Source organism: Perna viridis, chromosome 15 (assembly GCF_037379345.1).
Source record: "Perna viridis isolate PV_CMFRI_1.1 ecotype Kerala chromosome 15, ASM3737934v1, whole genome shotgun sequence".
Lineage (NCBI taxonomy): Eukaryota > Metazoa > Mollusca > Bivalvia > Mytilida > Mytilidae > Perna > Perna viridis.
In genome coordinates this window covers 6211340-6231246 of record NC_142459.1, presented here as the reverse complement: position 1 = coordinate 6231246, position 19907 = coordinate 6211340, and the positions used below count along the sequence as shown (strand labels likewise).

General features: G+C 35.5%; 1 protein-coding gene across 1 annotated transcript; it reads right to left on the bottom strand.

The window, feature by feature from the left end:
• LOC148596712 (epithelial sodium channel subunit alpha-like) lies at positions 1 to 19391 on the bottom strand. The gene is made up of 9 exons (XM_088563595.1): positions 19234 to 19391; positions 17666 to 17757; positions 10413 to 10576; positions 9967 to 10032; positions 8218 to 8332; positions 7336 to 7399; positions 6895 to 7005; positions 1453 to 1528; positions 1 to 651 (listed from the first exon to the last, which is right to left on the bottom strand). The coding sequence occupies exons 1-9, from the start codon at positions 19350 to 19352 to the stop codon at positions 502 to 504; spliced, it is 957 nt and encodes a 318-aa protein (XP_088419721.1). The 5' UTR covers positions 19353 to 19391; the 3' UTR covers positions 1 to 501.
• Positions 19392 to 19907: the final 516 nt, after the last annotated feature.

Below are 19907 nucleotides of genomic sequence, written 5' to 3'. Positions count from 1 at the left end.
GACAAAACTCCTGAAATCAGTAGTATGTTTGTATCATATTCCATTTCACCAAAGCCAATCAAGCTTTCATTTGAAAGAAAATGAAATAAGTCTAAAATACTTTGAATCTTACATGAAATTGATGGAAAACGCTGGAAAAAAAACGTTCTAATGATTTATAAGAGCTGTGTCCCTTACCCTAGGTCTTATTCCTTAAGATCTAACAATAAATCTTCACTTGGTATCAGATATGCAACAATCCATTGCGGCCTCGACTAACACATTTAAATATCTGCTCTTAAATGTTGGTAATTTGTTTTTATGCGAATTTAGGCAAGTCTCATTTTTGAAACAGTACAATAATCTTTGGTAACAGATAAAGGTCCAAAAGCTTATTTTGTGAGTGAATGGTTCGACAAATTCTAGAAAAAAATCTTTTTTTTTCTTTTTTTTTTATTTCTATATTTACATTTTTATATTTTTGCAAATATCTGATTTTATTTAGTTGTTAATATATCTTTCTCATAATGAATCAGTTCTTTTGATACGTTTGTTTGACAAGGTTGCATGACAAAGAACCCATGCAAGTTCAAGGATTTCCCCGACGCTAATTATAGACATTCCAATCCACAGTCCAAGTGTTCCTCCAATGTTTGACAACAAATTTTCTACCTGAAAGTATATACGTTTATATGCAATTTAGACAAAATAGGTAGTTGGTAAAATAGTTTGTATGTTTAATAGTTATTTTTTTTTTCTGTAAAAATACATAATGACGTTTTAAATGAGCTATCAAATTTAACGAAAACAATAGTTAATCGAATACCCTTATAATAGAGGTCACTATTTAAAACGTGACCTCTGTTATAGAAGTATTCGATGGATTATTGTTTTTAGTCATTCTTCTAAAATCAAGTTCGCTGTATAATTTTGAAAACACCGAACTGTAAGCTTTTTTATTGTTTAATAACATTTTATCATAACAAAAAAAATGATTTTGTTTTTTTTTATTATTATTGCACAGCAAACTCTTAAGATAATATTTTAAAAGAATTATAGAATTGTTTCAAATTGCCAACTTAATAGGACATTCCTTATTCCTTACAATCATTCCTTGTAAAACAAGTCCTACGAATGCATAACTTTTAAACCAGTTTAAAGTCATATTAGTAAATGGGCAGATGTTTCTAGATGGGCAGAAGACTCTTACACAGCCGTTGCACCAGGTAAATAGTCGAATTCTGTAGTGCTGTCCGAAGTCTGTAGTGCTGTCCGAAGTCTGTAGTGCTGTCCGAAGTCTGTAGTGCTGTCCGAAGTCTGTAGTTTTTGAAAATTATTTTAATTAATTATATTAAGTCATGTTTGTTTTTGTTTTTGTTGTTTGTCATGAATTTACTTCCTAATTCATGTCATTTTGTTTTCATTTTTAATAGAACTTGATGATTGTTACTGAAATCTTACAAATTTATTTACCGTAATAGCAGGCTCTTCTACTGTCAGTTCATCCGACAATGATGAAAGGAAAATATTAACGGCAAGTAGACTATCCCTTCAATAGAAAATTCTTCAAGGTAACAATTATACATGATAAACTGCGCTTACCCAATGACAGGTTTGCAAATAACAAAACAGGTGAAATTTTAACATAATTATTTATACGTATCCTAATTTTATTGGAATTGATATAGAAAAGAGTTATTGTTTGAAAATATTTATGTCATATATAATGGCCTTTTAAAATTATAGGCGAGTGCCGAACAAGGGATTTTGAGGTTTTTAATGCACCTACCTAACACAAGGCTATATAATATATCTTTGGAAAGGTCTTTGATTGTAATTTTAGAATGACTTGGTCGTAAAAATGGGAATTGGTCACAATTTTTTTAAAACTGTAAAACAGCAAAAAATGAGTGTTTTAAAAATCATATAACATTTAAATAAAAAACGTCGTTTAAAAATAAACCATATTTTAAAATTATACCAAAATTGTGTTTTAATCAATGTTAATCTTAGCTTTATTCATTTTTAAATTTACCTTCTAGCATTTCTTTAGAATTAAGGAAAAAAACGCATTATTTTGTAAAAAAAACCCAAAGGTTTTGGGCGTTTCCATATTAAACGACGGCATTTTTTTCTTCCCTTTAAAAACATAAAAAAACTTATGTTTTTGTCACAAGAACATATTTATGTTTTATTTTTTGTAAACCTAAGATTGTGGTTGATTCGCTCCTCTATTGGCCAAAATGCTGTCTTTTAAATCGCAAAAACGCGGGAAAAAGTTTTCAACTTATAAGTATTACAATCGAAGACACTTATTAATATTATATCCAACGAAAAGTTTCATGTATTGGTCCGTTCAAGTATCTGTCCGTTCGTCCGTACCTGTGTCCGTGCATCCGTCCGTCCGTCATAACGTCTTGTGGCCTAGGTAACTTCTCCGTTTTTTTTTACTGATTTTCTTCAAACTTAAGGAATGATTAGTATCAATATCTTAGACCTTTTTCACATACATCGGTCAATGGGCAATATTTTATTTGGTTACATACATGTAAAAGATTGAATATACTTAAGTGTGTAAATGTTTGCGCGTTGGGTATAGTGAACGTGCTTGCTAAATTTCTTTAAATTTTTCCCCTTTTAGTTAGACAAGCATACAACTACAAATATCTTAATCGCAAGAAATAAAAGGTCGAGTGCCACTGGTAACGTCCGTAGGCAGAATGAAGCATGTCATGTGAGGCAACAGGGGTCCATTAGGGGCCTGTATTTTATTAGAGACAGAAAAGTAAGGCAACAATGAGAATAATGAATGCAAATGAAAGCCATATATCTTTTTCACCCTTCACAATTAATTAGCAAAACTTTTAATTCTTCAAGAAATTAGAGGCTAATTATTAATGCCTATTCTTAAAATTTCTTCATTTTTTACCCGAGGTTGCTTTTATTGCCTTTTGATGATTTTAGGTTTGATTATTGCCCAATGTAAGAGAACGGCTCATAAAACTGTCAAGTGTAAAAACACCAAAACTGTCAAAACACTGTAAGCTATTCCAAGACATTCTTATTACATAATACAAAAAGAGCAAACCCAGTCTTACAAAGGAGTGTGAAATTTCGTACGGCACCGTTGGATTGTTTTCCTGAAAGCATATCGTACGCAGGAGTGACTGCATATAAATCTGTATCTTCCAACAGAAGTCAAAGACTCCCATTTCACAATTTTTTCCCGAATGATGAATTAAAACACGGCAGAGTATAAAAGCCGTCAAACTGCAGAATGTGTAACTGAAACAGATGCTTAAGAATGCACAGAAAATGTTCGATATGCCTGCTCACATATATCAGCACAACACTAATATTGTATTTCTGCTTGTTGAACACAGTACACAGAAGAATTTGCTGTCTGTCAGTTGTAGGTATTTTACATGTCAGCTCAACAATAGTCCGTGGTAAATTTGTAAAGAAGTACCAAGTAATGAGAGGTTTCGGCATGGAAAGGAAATAGCTTAGAAAAAACATAGTTGTTCTGAACAATATCAGTTCTATGCTTTAGTTGCACCAATATAAAGCGATGAAACTTTTTCTATTGGCTGGGCTTTTATTCGACAACCGGTGATTCTCTGATTGCGTTGCCAAGTATTTCATTTTTATTGCAGCTTACCTCCTCACAAACATGAAATTTGGCACTAACTATTGAGTAAAAAGAATCCTTTCGATCTACTGTTTCAGCATTCATGTCAACTTTGACAACGTATTGGCAGAAATCAGTGGGATTATATCAAGTGCAAACATGCAAATGTTGTCAGCTACAATGTAAAATCAAACCTCGTGATATGAATCAAGGATTCTATGACAGTATAAATGCGCAATTAGAAATTATGACCTTCGATATAGTGCATTTGCAAAGATTTGTTTGCTTGTTGGGGTTTAACGTCCGTGCAGCAATATTTCAGCTATATTCCGACAATGAACATGAAATGGATGATAAAATGAACATGAAATGAAAAAAAAAGGATGGGTCACAAGGATAATAGGGTCGACAAATTTTGATTGCCACTGGAAAAGGGGGATGGGGTAAGGTCGGGCAATTTAGCCTCCAGTGGCGGAGCGCAAAGGTTCCTACTCCTATCGAATACCACAGCAGGGTTCTTTAACGTGCGAGGAACGTGGCATCTTTCCCAACACGGTGCACCACTATGGTTTGCGGTCAGGTTTTCCGTATTATAGCCTGACAACCCCAGCATGCAACACGCCAGGGGTACCCCATTCCACCACCTGGGATACATCCCAGTTGCTCTGTGGGCAGAGCGCCTAACCCCCGGCTAGGTTTCTGAGCACTTTTTAGTCGCCTTATACGACAAGCTTAGCGCTGCTGCAGGCCTATTCTTTTAACACCCGGACCTGCAAGGGGCAAAGAGATGCCAATACAAAGTGTGACAAGAGCCTTTGTAAGCAATGACACAATGCAGTCGGACAAACCTTAACTTTTCCTTATATATTCAAAGGGAATTCAAATAAATATTCCGTTTTCGACATTGCTGTAAGATTTATCATCAAAAAGTCATGAAATAAACCCTGTCGATAAAGAAAGCAAAGTGTCTGAACTGAAGCTTCCAAATACAGTATTTTGGTTTCTTTTTCTGAAGTTTACGCAGTTTTTCAGACAGTTGTGAAATAAAAGAAATAAAAACTACTTGATACAAAGTTTGATTTTCCTTGACCATGATTCACATCAACAACTATGTTGTCCCCGAAATATTTATAAAAAAATGAGTTGAAGTCTAAAAGGCGCGTATTGTCTGTATGCATAAAGCAATATTTGTATTTTTCAGCAAGAGCTTTTTTTGCAAAACGAACAGATACGATGGAATTTACGATCTTTTTGCATAAAATGCAAGACGACCAATTGTGTAAGGTATAAGATATAGTCAATTGGTTTGGACATGTACCCAAAAAGTAGTTTTTCTTCGAGTGAGTTTTTTTACACTTTAAATAATACTGAAAAACTCGATTGAGATTGAAGAGTAATCAAAGGAACACAAATTCTAGCAGAAATCAAAAGAATTTAATCCAGGGACAAAGTCCAGACATGAAAAACAGACAATGACAACAAATAATGTATGGTTTCGTTAACTTGTAAGAGTCCTGTAACAACTTTTGTGATGCCTAATTTTGTTTGAAGGAATGTCATCGAATGGATCAAATTCAATAAGTAACATTCTATATACATCGCGTTTCCTGCCTTAAAGCATTTATAAAAGTTGGGAATATTTTATCAGTTGATGCGCGGTTAGTTTCTGCTGTGTAACAGTTGGGCATATACTACAACAATGCCAATTTATTGGCTTTGTATACGTTTTAGAGGCGGGGTATGCATTCAACGGGACTGAAACTCGATCACGATACGCAAATATTATATCTTTTAACAAATATTTCAATTTACACAATGAATTAAAACGGGGCCGAAATAAACACGAAAAACGACCCGGAAGATAGCTCCACTGCTATTTATTTTAAAGGCTTGTAAAAATATTAAGTCGCATCTTTCATTAAGTGAATAAATCGCTTTAATGTACTCGGAATAAGATTAAAAAAAGACTTATGAATATTCTTCCACTACCGTTTGTCAACAAAGGTATAGATGCAATTAATTTGGCTAACATTCTCCATCACGAAAACGCTACAAACAAAATTCTCCCTATTTCAAAGACAAATCCATACAAATTATTTCATATTCCTATACTTCACCCATTCCATCCAAAATTTTCAATTATAAAAGGCTATTGCAGAAACTCGAGATTGAGGACTTCAAGGCTAAACTACCTGACTGTTCTTGCAAAACCTCTCCATTCAAATATGGTCCTTCTGGTCACGTCGTTACGGGAGATTTAACCATTATCGAAAACGATCCTCTGCGTAATATCCTTTCTAAAGGTCCCAAGTACCGTGAACCACGCTTCATAAATTGGAATTATAACTTTAAAGTTCTTATGGGTGCCGTCGAGGACTATGCAAGAAAATGGATAAAACGAGAACAAGACATTGATTCTCTGTCAGAGTGGTTAAAGGCCGTGAGGTCTTTAATTTTGAAACGAATGAAAGTTTTAAGTAGGTCAATGAGTGCCAAGGCTACATCAGTTTTCAAAGACTCCGATGTAGCAAAAACATTGTCTACTATACATAACAAATATGTTGTCGTACCAGCAGACAAAGCCCAAAACAACAGTGTTTTTGTCTGCAAAACGTTTTATATCCAATGTTTATTATCGGAGGTAGACATAGAAAATAATAGAAGTGATAAGACCTATACTGCTACCACTTTCTCCAAAGAAGAGATTGTGGAAAACCATAAATCTGTGCTATCCTCCTTTGGTCTCTTTACCAAGGACGATGATTGTGATTTACCGTCTATGTACTGGATTCCTTAACTTCACAAGAATCCATACAAACAACGTTTCATAGCTGGATCTTCAAAATGTACCACCAGACTTCTTTCAAAACTTTTAACTTCAATACTCACAACTGTCAAAGAGGGTCTGCAGTCCTACCTTAACACTTGTTACTCCCGTAGTGGTATTAATTCAATGTGGATACTGAAAAATTCGAAAGATATTTTGAAGACAATCAGTTCAAGACTATTATCTGAATATAATACCATTAACACCCATGATTTTTCAACACTGTATACTTCTATTCCCTATACTCAGTTAAAATCCCGACTAAAAAACATTACACATCGTTGTTTTTCCAAAAAAAATGGTACACCTAGATACAAATATATAGTTCTTGGTAGAGATACTTCATACTTTGTGAGAGGAGGTTTACATGACATTTCTGTAATCTCAAAACATTGTTTACTGTTTTTTTGCAAATGATATAATTCTTCTAATTCCCAATACAAAAGAATATACTTACTTATAGTCGGAATAGTTCCATCCGCGGTTTTCAAATATAGTGGTTAAAACCACGTCAAAGCTTTTAGCGGGCCATCGAGAAGTCGTGATTGTTTTTTCATACTTTGTTTGGCTGTCAAAAAAAAAACAACAACAAAATTTGTGACGGACAACTACGGAAAATTGTGTTAGTTGGTACACTGCCTTTTGTAAAGGTGATACAAAGTGAAGCAGGACAAACGATGTTTTTTGTTGGTCTACATATGCTATATTTTAGGGTAAAGATAGTTTTTTTTGTATTCAGATTCCGCTTCAGTCACTTTTGAATTAATTAAACTAAAACAAGAACAATACGTTTTGTTCAAAGTTTGAACTTTTGCAGATGATTGATTCTGCAATGTGTCTGAAATGCCTAGGGACTGGTACTTAAATGTTGCAACGCAAAACAATTTTATCAACTTACCTACACGGACTCAAACATTTACAACCAGATAAGTTTTGTTGAACATGTTCCATACAAGCTAGTTCTAAAATGATTTTAATTAGATATTTTAAGTAAGAAATAAATAAGTAAATCATTGCTAGATTAAGGTTTGTGGATGATACTTCATGTGTTTTCAAACGTTACATTTTATGAGCAATTCGGCGAATGTTTATAGAAAGAGGAAGACGCTTACCTTACTGGTGCACCTTGTCCATGCTCTCAGCTTTTATAGGTGTATGGGTTGCTAGTTTACTTGTGTTTCTTTTATGTTCGTTTTTTTAAGCTTGAGCGTCTATTTTTCCTCTCTAGTTTAATTCTTGATTTATATGTTTATTCTTATAATTTTGCTCAGATTTTTAAGACCTTGATTACTCATTCTGGACAAGAATGTATTACAAATTGAACAGAGTCTCATATATACTAGTCTAACACGCTAAGCATTTTTGTTTTTGTGCAAGCGCATAAAAACAACAGCCGTTAGGCTGGTATGTCACCAAAATGGGACAAATAATTGTGATTTCGAGCAAACCAGTGGTCTACTAATCGCCTTTTATCGTGTTACTGACGAACAAAAGCAGGGACTACAAGTTTTAATGTCTTTGAAAAGACGTGGCGAGGACCGACCGTACAGAATGTACAGCATCCTGAAATTGAAATAAGTATCGAGGCCAACAATGTAACAGAAAACAAATGGCTACAATGGGTTATACATACAATAAAAATGCTGAATATCTAAAAGCTTATGTCATTTTCCATTATTGAAATAAAAAAGTCAAAGATTAACTCGTACAAACAAAATGCCATCTTTGATGTATCAAGTCACAAGGAATAATAAGGAAACAATACTAATATAGGTCTCACGTTTAAAATTATAGCAGGTCCTTGGATGAATACTTGTATTGTGGTCTTCGAACAAATATATCGAACAATCGCAATCACGGATCACATTTCGAAGTCTACATTTATCAAAGCATTCCTAAAAAAAGAGAACAAAGTAACAGTTCATTAGTACCACCAAAAACATTTTTTTGAATTAAATGAAACAAATATTAATATACCTTTAGGATCGGATTGAAATTGTATATATTTGTAAATACAAATATCTAAAGGAAAAAAAATCTTCCATACTTGAAATCATGAGTTCACATAAATAAATCATTTTTTCTGGTGTACGTGTTATCGTCCGGTCCTAAAAATGATCATGTCTTATACATTACAGTCCATACCATTTGGTTAATTTAAAATTTAAAACATGTTAGATTATTTGCCATTCATAATAAGAATTACCGAGGATATATTTTGTCCGTATTTTCATCAATAGTTCGAAAGTACAAATCCTTATTAAAAAAGACAGATCTTGTATAGTGTATTCGTCATACATAGAATGGTTATCGACTCATTGGCATTGCTTATCTTATACCTTTCGAGCAAATTCTCTAGAAAGTTTTATAAATGATTTTGATGAGTAAAAAAGTAATTGATGTGTAAAGATAAGTGATTAGTTACAAATCTCCTTGCCCATTTTAAACAACATTTCTATCCAAAATCACCGAACAAATTTTTTGGGTGTACTCTACAAGTGATCCATAAAGAAATTATGTAGCGATAAGTTTAAGATCTTTTGAGTAATTAGGAAAATTTAATCATATGAAATTCAGTTGAGGTATACTTCTATATTTTTCTATCATTTATATATAACTACAGCTATTCCGTCATTATTATATAGAAAGCAGTGATCGAATGTTCCCAGTGTAATAAATTTCGATAATTCACACTGTGAAATAAATTCGGTTATTTCACTCTCGGACTTTCTCCCGGCAAAACGTCACAACTTTGTTATCAATCCGGCAATCACAGAATTGACAATTCATGTTGAAAATATATATACATCATGAAGAAAATCTATATAATAAATGCGACAATTTGTTATCGTAAATAAACAAAATATGATCAATCGTGCCAAGACCGCACGAGGATTTAACAAGTTCCGCACAATCGTTAAATCTAGGCGTTCTTCGGCACTCGTGATAATATTTTGGTTATTCACTCTTTCAAATCATTTGTCCTGTTATTACGCTTTCTCAATTAAAAACAAGTAAATTCTTGCCTGCTTGATTCTTATATAGAAACTGGTAAAGATATGAGCAACGCTTACTAAATTGATACCCTTTCTGTTGATCTGAGCTACTGTAGAAGCACGCACATTTTGATCTTCAAATGAATTTGGATCAAAATGTTTATAGTTACACAATGGGAATATGTGTATGTTACTTTGAATTCCATTCTGTGGCGAAGGAGTTTTTGATAAAAGATGAAAACCATTTATTCATAAAAGGCCATGTTTTGCTAGGACTCCCCTTTCCAAAAACAAGAAAGACAAAATCATATCAAAATTTGAAAAAGAATGTGCACATATTCAGTATGTACATGTAATTAATACGCTGAAAGTTTCATAAACTTTCGTAGTTCAAGTGGAGTAACAGATAATAGAAAGTTTCACCACATAAAATGTATTGAAAACAATTATTACTGTAAACCTGCCACTTTTGCAAGGGGGGTGTACTTATACAACCTTAAATTGTTAGCAAGCTACAAATACAAAAATACTACCAATCTACTGTTGAATTGATTACTGCCATCACATTTTGTCCGTTCTTGAAGTCTTTCTATTGATTTCTGAAAATTATGATAGATTGTGTAGTGTTGTATTTAATCAAGTGCAATTATTCTGATGAAGATTTTCATATTATTTTGATACTGAATTTTCCTCATTTTTTTGGTTTTGTTTTTATTTTCTTTGATTTACAATATGATGTTTAATTCCATGTGGATGAATAGAATTTTTTGAAGCAGATAGAAGTGAGTGACATAGGTTTCACATCTGGGGACCAATCAGAGGATATCTTACAAAATGTTACAGCCAGTGAATGAGTACATAACATGTTTTTATTCGAGCATCAGCTTGATATTGATTTTCATATTTAAGAAGCAATCAAACTAACTAAGCTCAACAATTACATACATTTCAAAATCTGTGAAATCATTTGTAATATTACCTGGACAATGGATATATCAGTTTGCACACCAGGGGAAACAGAGAAGCCACTGTTTTGCAGAAATGGTTTTGTACCAGGTTTGTGGATCGAAATCCTGATGCCAGTGTCTTGTATAATGGAAGGAACGTAATCGCTTTCATTCACATTAACTACTAACTGGAGTGCTGAAATTAATGGTCCGTGTAATACAGTTTCTGTCTTTATTTTTTTATGTTTACTTTGAACGTTGGTGTTCCTTTTTCATTTAAAAATCATTTGATCTAATTTGTAACAAGCTGTCTGATTTGCTGGTTCTCTTTGATCAAACCAGGTTATTTTGTATAACCTGGTTTGGAACTGCAACGCCATTAACATCAACTGGTCCGCACTCCACGATTCAAATAACCCCCAAAAAATAACGTTTTCATTAAAATTTTAACTGTCTTCCATTAGAAATTAAATTATAAGGATTTTGTGTAAATTTTTAACAGGTTATATATAATATCTGTTTTTTTTAAATTAAAATTCATTACATGACGCTGCTTAGTTTATAAGTATAAACTACTGCAAAAAGATTTCTTAAATATTGAAACATTCCTTAAATTAACTAAAATTTAAGTCTTGGCGGATCATGCAGAATTAGAACGTAGTTTTTACTTCGTTAATTGTCAAACCTTTCTTTCTTTTGATTACGGATACTGGAAACATTTTATTCATGAAATGTACACTGGCTTTACATACAAGGCCTTAACACTATCAACAAAAATAAGTACTGTCTTTTCCTGGGACAGTGATTTTCCCACTGTCTTGAACTGCTAATTCCTGTCAAATTACTGTGCAAGAACTATAAAATACTATTATTATTTGGTACAGGTCATGGCAGTATATAACATTACCCTTCGACTATTATGAACTGTCTATCACTTAAACAGTCAAAGACAGAAAAAGATAGTCTTTACCTGTATTGTAAATTCCTGTGTAGGACTGTTGACTATTTTACTTCGACTATAATGAACTGTACCGAATTGTTGCAGTTTATGATAGTCGGCGACAATATTTCATACGCCTATTATGTACTGTCCTTAACTGTAAGAGGTAGGTAATTGCAATTTTAAAGTACTCTATTTTGAACTGTTGCTTCGTCAAAGGTCATGAAAGGTGATGACAATATTATTTTTATATGTTGTGCACTGTTTGTTGTGCGTAGCTTGTTACAAATCGGGACAGATTTTAACAATTTTATTAAACCGGTAATAGTCTGTAACGATTTGTAACCAAAACTCTTCGAAATTAATAGGTGTAACATATTCCGATTATATAATAATATAATATATTGTATTATATCCAGGTTATATTATAGTCTACTATACAAGTCCTTGACTACTAGTATATATAAATATTGGTCCATTAGTTCCCTTCATCTGTTTGTTTTTTTCGTTTCTAAGAAAAATGCAAAGGGTATAAATTTGAAGATGAAAATACTATGTGAGAATCATCTTTGTCGTATATTATAATGTTAGAAAAAATGTGTTATTTAGATGTTCGTTTTCAGAACGGAAGGCAGTACCTGTATTAATCACTAGTGTTGAGCACGCCGTGGGGTTGCACTTGCGTTTATCGGGAATAGCCGGTATAAATGTAATTATAAACAGACGTATCAACGACTTTAATAAACATAGTTAATAAATCTGACACTATATATGATATTATATTTATCAACGCACCTTTCTATATAAAAAAATAAAAGAAAACACTAAAAATGCCTAGACATATTGTCTCTTTTTAATCTAATTCCTTACGTTCTGTTTAGGTACATGTACAATAAAGTATAAAACGCTGGGTAGCCTGAGAATATTGCATTTACAGAAAATCTCGTTCAAATGAAGTTCTTAACCATTTTTTCCATCTTTAAAGTTAAAACTAGAAAACAAATGTGTCCAATCTAAATACACAGAAATTAGAACGTGACATCCATTGATAACAGACATAAGTGCTGTGAAATTATTCCGATAAACGGAAGGACAGATGAACGAAAGATGATTCAAATACGTCTTCAACTCGTCGGGTAGCGTTTGATAATGTCTATCAGGCACGTGCCAATAATCCATTGATTAACACGCCATTGTCCCAGCCTTGGATGTCCATAGAGAGTAAAAAAGTATTGACAGTACAGTGTTGTGGTGTTTTTGTTTTTGTTTTGTTAATTAAAAAGGGATTCAATGGAGTGTGGCGTTGTGTTTCATTATTCAAAGCAGAATGTACTCGCAAAATATAAATGCTTTTATTAAATAGGACAAGTCAGTATTTCCGCATTATTTGAGTTTTTTTACTATGTTGTAGGGCGCTTTCTTGTATAGGGTAGTGAGTAAGCGAAAAGATGATCCCGAAGCTCCTTAAAAAACATTCGGCTGCGCCTCTTAATGTATTTTTAAAAAACTAATCTGAATCGGTGCGTTTAAACACTACTCAAGAGTCATGAGTGCATTCGGGACCAGACGAGAACAATCGACTAGATACCTGTATATGACGTTCATCATAACACTACTGAATTATATACGAAAAATCAAGATCCAAAAATAAATTATTTACGCTATTTAAACGATATGTATGATACCTTTCAATCCGGCCCGGCATGTGTCAGAGATCATATTCGGTGAAATCACAATACACCTATTACTTTAAAATGCTATGATAGTTTAAAAATAATAGTTTTCTTCAACCCCCCCCCCCCAGAGTAACGAAGGAAAAGAAGTGTAGACGGACGGACATACCCATCACTTTATATTTATAAAACAATCTGCAAACGTTTGACAATTGACTGACTATGGTTTAACGTCCTTTAAAAGATTTACCAATCGACCCTGCTGTGACAGTGTTACAGCCAAAACATAGTAAGTCGACACTATTGTTTGCACCGAAAACAGTGTGCTTGGCATAGCTTTTGTTTAGATATATTTAAAGTATTACGCGATGCGTATTTAAAACTTAGCGTAATAACATACACACAAAAACAAACAGATTAGCTTATACGCTTCCGCGGTTATTTGTTTGACGTCTGACTTTACCAAACTCACATTTTATCTAGTAAAAGGCAGACAACTTGTAGCAAAATTTTAAGACTCACAGTTTACACGCTGAAAAAACATACCCGTTTCAGTTGTGTGTGTTTAATCTTGTAAACAGCAAAATACAGTCATCATAGTCATCTGGGTGTACATGTAAGCGGGTTATTTATATTGTGCAACCTACTCTTTGTTAAAATTGCAGTTTCGTTGAAACACTGAGATCGATTTTATTCTAATTCAAGTAATTGAGAAGCCAGTAACACTGGAGCATAAGAGGTGAAAGATGTCTTTTTTTACATAGTATTGTTATCTACCTCTATTTAATTAGAAGGGATTCGCTATATGTACCTGTATAATAAATTGTTGTGTCGCTGGTGCTAATTTACCACATGTCAACACAGACTTAATATTAATATGTTTCAAAAGTAAATCGAATGCAATATTGTAACTTATTACACTAGACCCGTGCAGATATAGGTGTTAGAAGAATAGACCTGCAGCAGCGCTGAGGTTGTCGTAAAAGGCGATTAAATAGTGCTCACAACCTTAGCCGGGGGTTAGGGCGCTCTGCCCAAAGAACAACTGGGTTGTGTGCCTCAGGTGGTGGAATTGGGTACTCCTGGTGTGTTACATGCTGGGGTTGTCAGGCTATAATACGGAAAACCATAGTGGTGCACTGTGTTGGGAAAGATGTCACATTACTCGCACCTTAAAAAATCCTACTGTGGTATCTTCCCGGAGTAGGAACCATAGGGCTCCGCCACTAGGCTAAATTGTTTGTTTGTTGGGGTTTAACGTCCGAGCAGCAATATTTCACCTATATTCAGACGACGAACATGAAATGGATGATAAAATGAACATGAAATGATGAAATGAAAAAGGAATGGGACACAAGGACAATGGGGTAGACAAATTTTGATTGCCACTGGAAATAGGGAGAGGTGGGTAGGGTCGGGCAATTCAGCCTCCTGTGGCGGATCCCTATGGTTCCTACTCCGGGAGAATACCACAGTAGGTTTTTTAACGTCCTGCGAGGAACGTGACATCTTTCCCAACACGGTGCACCACTATGGTTTGCGGTCAGGTTTTCCGTATTATAGCCTGATAACTCCAGCATGTAACACGCCAGGGGTACCTCATTCAACCACCTGGGGCACACATCCCAGTTGCTCTGTGTGCAAAGCGCCCTAGCCCTCGACTAGGGTTCTGAGCACTATTCAGTCGCCTTTTACGACAAGTTTAGCGCTACTGCAGGCCTATTCTGATAACACCCGGACCTGAACGGGGAACTAGGCTAAATTGTTTGTTTGTTTGTTTGTTGGGGTTTAACGTCCGAGCAGCAATATTTCAGCTATATTCAGACAATGAAGATGAAACGGATGATTAAATGAACATGAAATGAAAAAAAAGGATGGGACACAAGGATAATAGGGTCGACACATTTTGATTGCCACTAGCAAAAGGGAGGGATGGGTAAGGTCGGGCAATTTAGCCTCCTGTGGCGGAGCGCAAAGGTTCCTACTCCTATCGAATACCACAGCAGGGTTCTTTAACGTGCGAGGAACGTGGCATTTTTCCCAACACGGTGCACCACTATGGTTTGCGGTCAGGTTTTCCGTATTATAGCCTGACAACCCCAGCATGTAACACGCCAGGGGTACCCCATTCCACCACCTGGGACACACATCCCAGTTGCTCTGTGGGCAGAGCGCCTAGCCCCCGGCTAGGTTTCTGAGCACTATTTAGTCGCCTTTTACGACAAGCTTAGCGCTGCTTCAGGCCTATTCGTTTAACACCCGGACCTGCACGGGGCACTAGGCTAAATTACCCGACCCTACGCACCTCTCCCTAGTTTTAGTGTTACGCCTTTTACGACAAGCTTAGCGCTGCTGCAGGCTTATTCTTATAACACCCGGACCTGCACGTGGCCAGATACTGAATGAATCATGCATGTGGTATACTAGCGATATACTTGCATATATAGTTCATAATAGGAATTCAAGTACTCTTATTAGTGATGCCCAAATGAACTGAAGACGAGAAAATTGAATAAAAACCTTATAGTTACGCTAATAACGAAAGATTATAAGAAAGTTGATAAGATTCCAAATTGAATGGGATTTAAAGCTCTCTTAAATTATTTAAATTAACTTGAAGTCTTAATTATCCTTTATCATTTTATTCGAAGAAAAACAGCTCTAGTATAATCGTACGAATTACCGGTACCTTAAAGAATAATTATTTCCATTTGTTCCTCTTTGATTTGTTAATTTGAATAAAAATCGTTGTTTTGCCAGTTTCATTGAAAATGAATACTTATTACCACCATGCAATAAAAAGTCGACCCATACTATTACCTGAGTCGGACATATTTGTTTTCGAGAACCACCCGTGCCCCAAGTGCTATTAATAGCACCGAAAATATTCGTGTGGTCCCGATATGGCTTTTCAGCGAGTCCTCCTGTTTCGGAAATTCCTGATTCACCAATATTTTATTCTTAACAAACAGCGTGTATCTACGTTCTCGTTTACAAATACATTATAATCGATTTATCTAATTAATACAGTACTATGCAATTGGAACTTGCAAAGAATGTCCGACATTAACATATCTCTCGCGTGAAACAGTTAAGCTCTATTACAAGGCGGTGAATCCAGAATTTAAGATAAAGCCTTTGATCATGTATATCAAAACAGTTGAGGGTGGAGATTGATGGGAGTCTAGACTATTGTACTCCAATTTTCAAATATTATCACTGACATTTAATTCGAATTATGCATCATAATATTTCATTGACACAATTTTCAAACAGACAGGTGTTCCAGTCCCCGGACCCCCTTTATATCCTTCTTAACCCCATTGTCCTTGTGTCCCATCCCTTTTTCATTTCATCATCATTTCTTGTTCATTTTATCATCAGTTTCATGTTCATAGTCTGAATATAGCTGAAATATTGCTGCTCGGACGTTAAACCCCAACAAACAAACAAACAAAACCCCGTACCCCCTCCGTCACTATTTTCGTGTGCAAAACACAGCAGCCAAAAATTATACATTAGACTGAATCAATTACTTCAATACTTGATGATTTATGTTGTCATTTTTGTAACATGAAATCACTATATATATGTGGTTTTTCATGGATACAATTGACAGGAGTCATAGGCAGATCCAGACATTCTCAAAAGAGGGGCCCCATGACTGGCCTCAGATCAGGTTGGTTCTGTTTTTGCTCAGTCACTTCCTGTATAATCAACTGAATTATTCCAACTTAAGTGGGCCGGAACACCTGCCCCAATCCGCCTTTGAGAGTTCAGTTGTATATACATTCGTATTTCACACGTCTAAGAATATGTCCGCCCCGTGCAGGTCCGGGTGTTTAATAGAATAGGCCTGCAACAGCGCTAAGCTTGTCGTAAAAGGCGACTAAATAGTGCTCAGAAACCTAGCCGGGGGTTAGGCGCTCTGCCCACAGAGCAACTGGGATGTGTGCCCCAGGTGGTGGAATGGGGTACCCCTGGCATGTTGCATGCTGGGGTTGTCAGGCTATAATACGGAAAACCTGACCGCAAACCATAGTGGTGCACCGTGTTGGGAAAGATGCCACGTTCCTCGCACGTTAAAGAACCCTGCTGTGGTCTTCGATAGGAGTAGGAACCTTTGCGCTCCGCCACAGGAGGCTAAATTGCCCGACCTTACCCATCCCCCCTTTTTTGTAGTGGCAATCAAAATTTGTCAACGCTGTTGTCCTTGTGACCCATCCTTTTTTTATCATTTCATGTTCATTTTATCATCCATTTCATGTTCATTGTCTGAATATAGCTGAAATATTGCTGCTCGGACGTTAAACCCCAACAAACAAACAAACAAACCTTATATTAAACATTTAGACCTATATCGCATACCCTATATCACACCCTTCCACAAACCATACTTAAAGTATACTTATAATACATAATATTATGAACATGACATGTCAAAATCTGTATCACATGCCGTATCATCCATCAATCTATATCACCCCACAAGCCGGTGACCTTTAGGTGATGAAGGAATCTCGGGTCGATCCCTCAATTAATACAGATTTTGATATCTAATATTCAGTACAGTATTTTTTTAATTCAAAATACTATAAAAATTCTTGGATATTTTTTCTATCATGAATCAACCGTTAGATTATAAGCTATACTTCATTGACATGTTGCATACCAAATAAAGGTCCAGATCGTCTGCTAATTATAGGTTTTGATGGAAATCTATAGCACTGTCCGTAGTAATGGTCAAAAACCGGAACAAAGAACCTTAAAAAATATAAATACAAATAATAAAAATACATACAAAGACGAGCCATAGTACTTCAGATATTCTGAAAAAAAAAAAACGAAATAACGATGAGCTAGGTCATGCTCACGATCGCAGACACTTCGAAGCGATGGTTTGTTTTTTGTGGGAACAGTTTCATTCAAAATTGTAGGATAAGTAATGCTGTGGAAAGCACGTATTTGAACTTCGTATATAGAATCTAGGTCATATCGTGTTTGAAATGTATTTTAGCCTTTAGACATTTACGTCCTTTTCCGAGACCAAACACATTTTGCCCCTTCAAACACGTGTACAGCATATCGAATTTTATAATATATATATGATTGATATCTGTTTAATTACAATTTGAATGTCGATCCTATCATCCTTGTGTCCCATCCCATTTTTCATTTCATCATCATTTCATGTTCAGGCGATGAACATGAAATAGATGATGAAATGAAAAATGGGATGGAACACAAGGATAATGGGATCGACAAATTCTGATTGCCACTGCAAATAGGGAGAAGTTTTCCGTATTATGGCCTGACGACCCCTGCATGGAACATGCCAGTGTTACCCCATTCCACCACCTGGGGAGCACACAACCCACTTGGTCTGTGGGTAGAGCGTCCTAGCTCCCGGACAGGGTTCTGAGCACTGTTGATTGACTGTTAGGGTTTAACGCCTTTTTTTTAGCTATATTCAGGCGATGAACATGAAATGGATGATAAAATGAACATGAAATGATGATGAAATGGAAAATGGGATGGACACAAGGATAATGGGATCAACAAATTTTGATTGCCACTGGAAATGAGGAGAGTGGGTAGGGTCGGGCAATTTAGTCTACTGAAGCGGAGCCCTCCGAGCGAATACCACAGTAGGGTTCTTTAACGTGTGTTTGTTTGTTTGTTGGGGTTTAACGTCCGAGCAGCAATATTTCACCTATATTCAGACGATGAACATGAAATTGATGATAAAATGAACACGAAATGATGATGAAATGAAAAAGGGATGGGCCACAAGGACAGTGGGGTCGACATATCTTGAATGCCACTGGAAATAGGGAGAGGTGGGTAGGGTCGGGCAATTTAGCCTCCTGTGGCGGAGCTCTATGGTTCCTTCTCCGGGAGAATACCACAGTAGGGTTCTTTAACGTGCGAGGAACGTGGCATCTTTCCCAACATGGTCCATCACTATGGTTTGCGGTCAGGTTTTCCGTATTATAGCCTGACAACCCCAGCATGTAACACGCCAGGGGTACCCCATTCAACCACCTGGGGCACACATCCCAGTTGCTCTGTGGGCAGAGCGCCCTAGCCCCCGGCTAAGGTTCTGAGCACTATTTAGTCGCCTTATACGACAAGCTTAGCGCTGCTGCAGGCCTATTCTTTTAACACCCGGACCTGCACGGGTATGTATATAATCTGTATATAACATGTATATAAAAACACTTACGTAATGACACTTACCTATCGTTGCATGGCCGACCTTCATAGATACAGCTTATAACAAAATCATTGAAGTCCGGATTCAGATCTTTTATTCCATTAATTGTGAAGTTCATTTGTACAAAATCAAAAAAATTCATAGATTGTCGGAACTTGTGTTCGGCTTCCGTTGAGAATTGGAATGCTTAAACACAAAAACACAGGAATTAATTTATAATCATCCAAGACACTGAGAATTGTCAGTAAAGAGTGTATAGCTGCTGTAAGATCATAGATGCAGTTTATAAAATATTAAATGATTAAATGATAAGAATTCCAAAACATTGGTAGTTTGTGCTGATCTGGGACTTATTGCGTGATAGTATTACAATACAATTAGCGGGTCTGTGAGATCTGCGTATAGACAAATTAATTTCATTTACAATCGATATGAATTTTATCTCTTAATTAGCACTTTTGCAAGAGTTATCGCTCTTGATTTTGTTCGATTTGGTTGATTTTAGTGGAAGATTTTCTCAAAAGTACAGATCTGAATATGGAAGGACAACTGTAACATAAAATATAGCGTATGTAGATTAAAAAACATTGTTTGCTTGATGTTTTTTTTCTTCATCATGACTCACTTTAGTATGGACAGTGTCTGATTTTTATATAGACTTCAATGCAATTTAAAACTTTTTCTAAGAAAAGAGTTT

Excerpts from the sequence above, each read along its gene's own strand:
- LOC148596712 (XM_088563595.1), bottom strand. The coding sequence starts at position 19,352 with ATGAATTTTTTTGATTTTGTACAAATGAACTTCACAATTAATGGAATA. Across the intron at positions 7,400-8,217 it reads GACCTGCTATAATTTTAAAC|AACTAGCTTGTATGGAACAT; the intron begins GTGAGACCTATA and ends AAATCATTTTAG. Across the intron at positions 1,529-6,894 it reads TGGAACTATTCCGACTATAA|GGATAGTCTACTTGCCGTTA; the intron begins GTAAGTATATTC and ends TTTCTATTGAAG.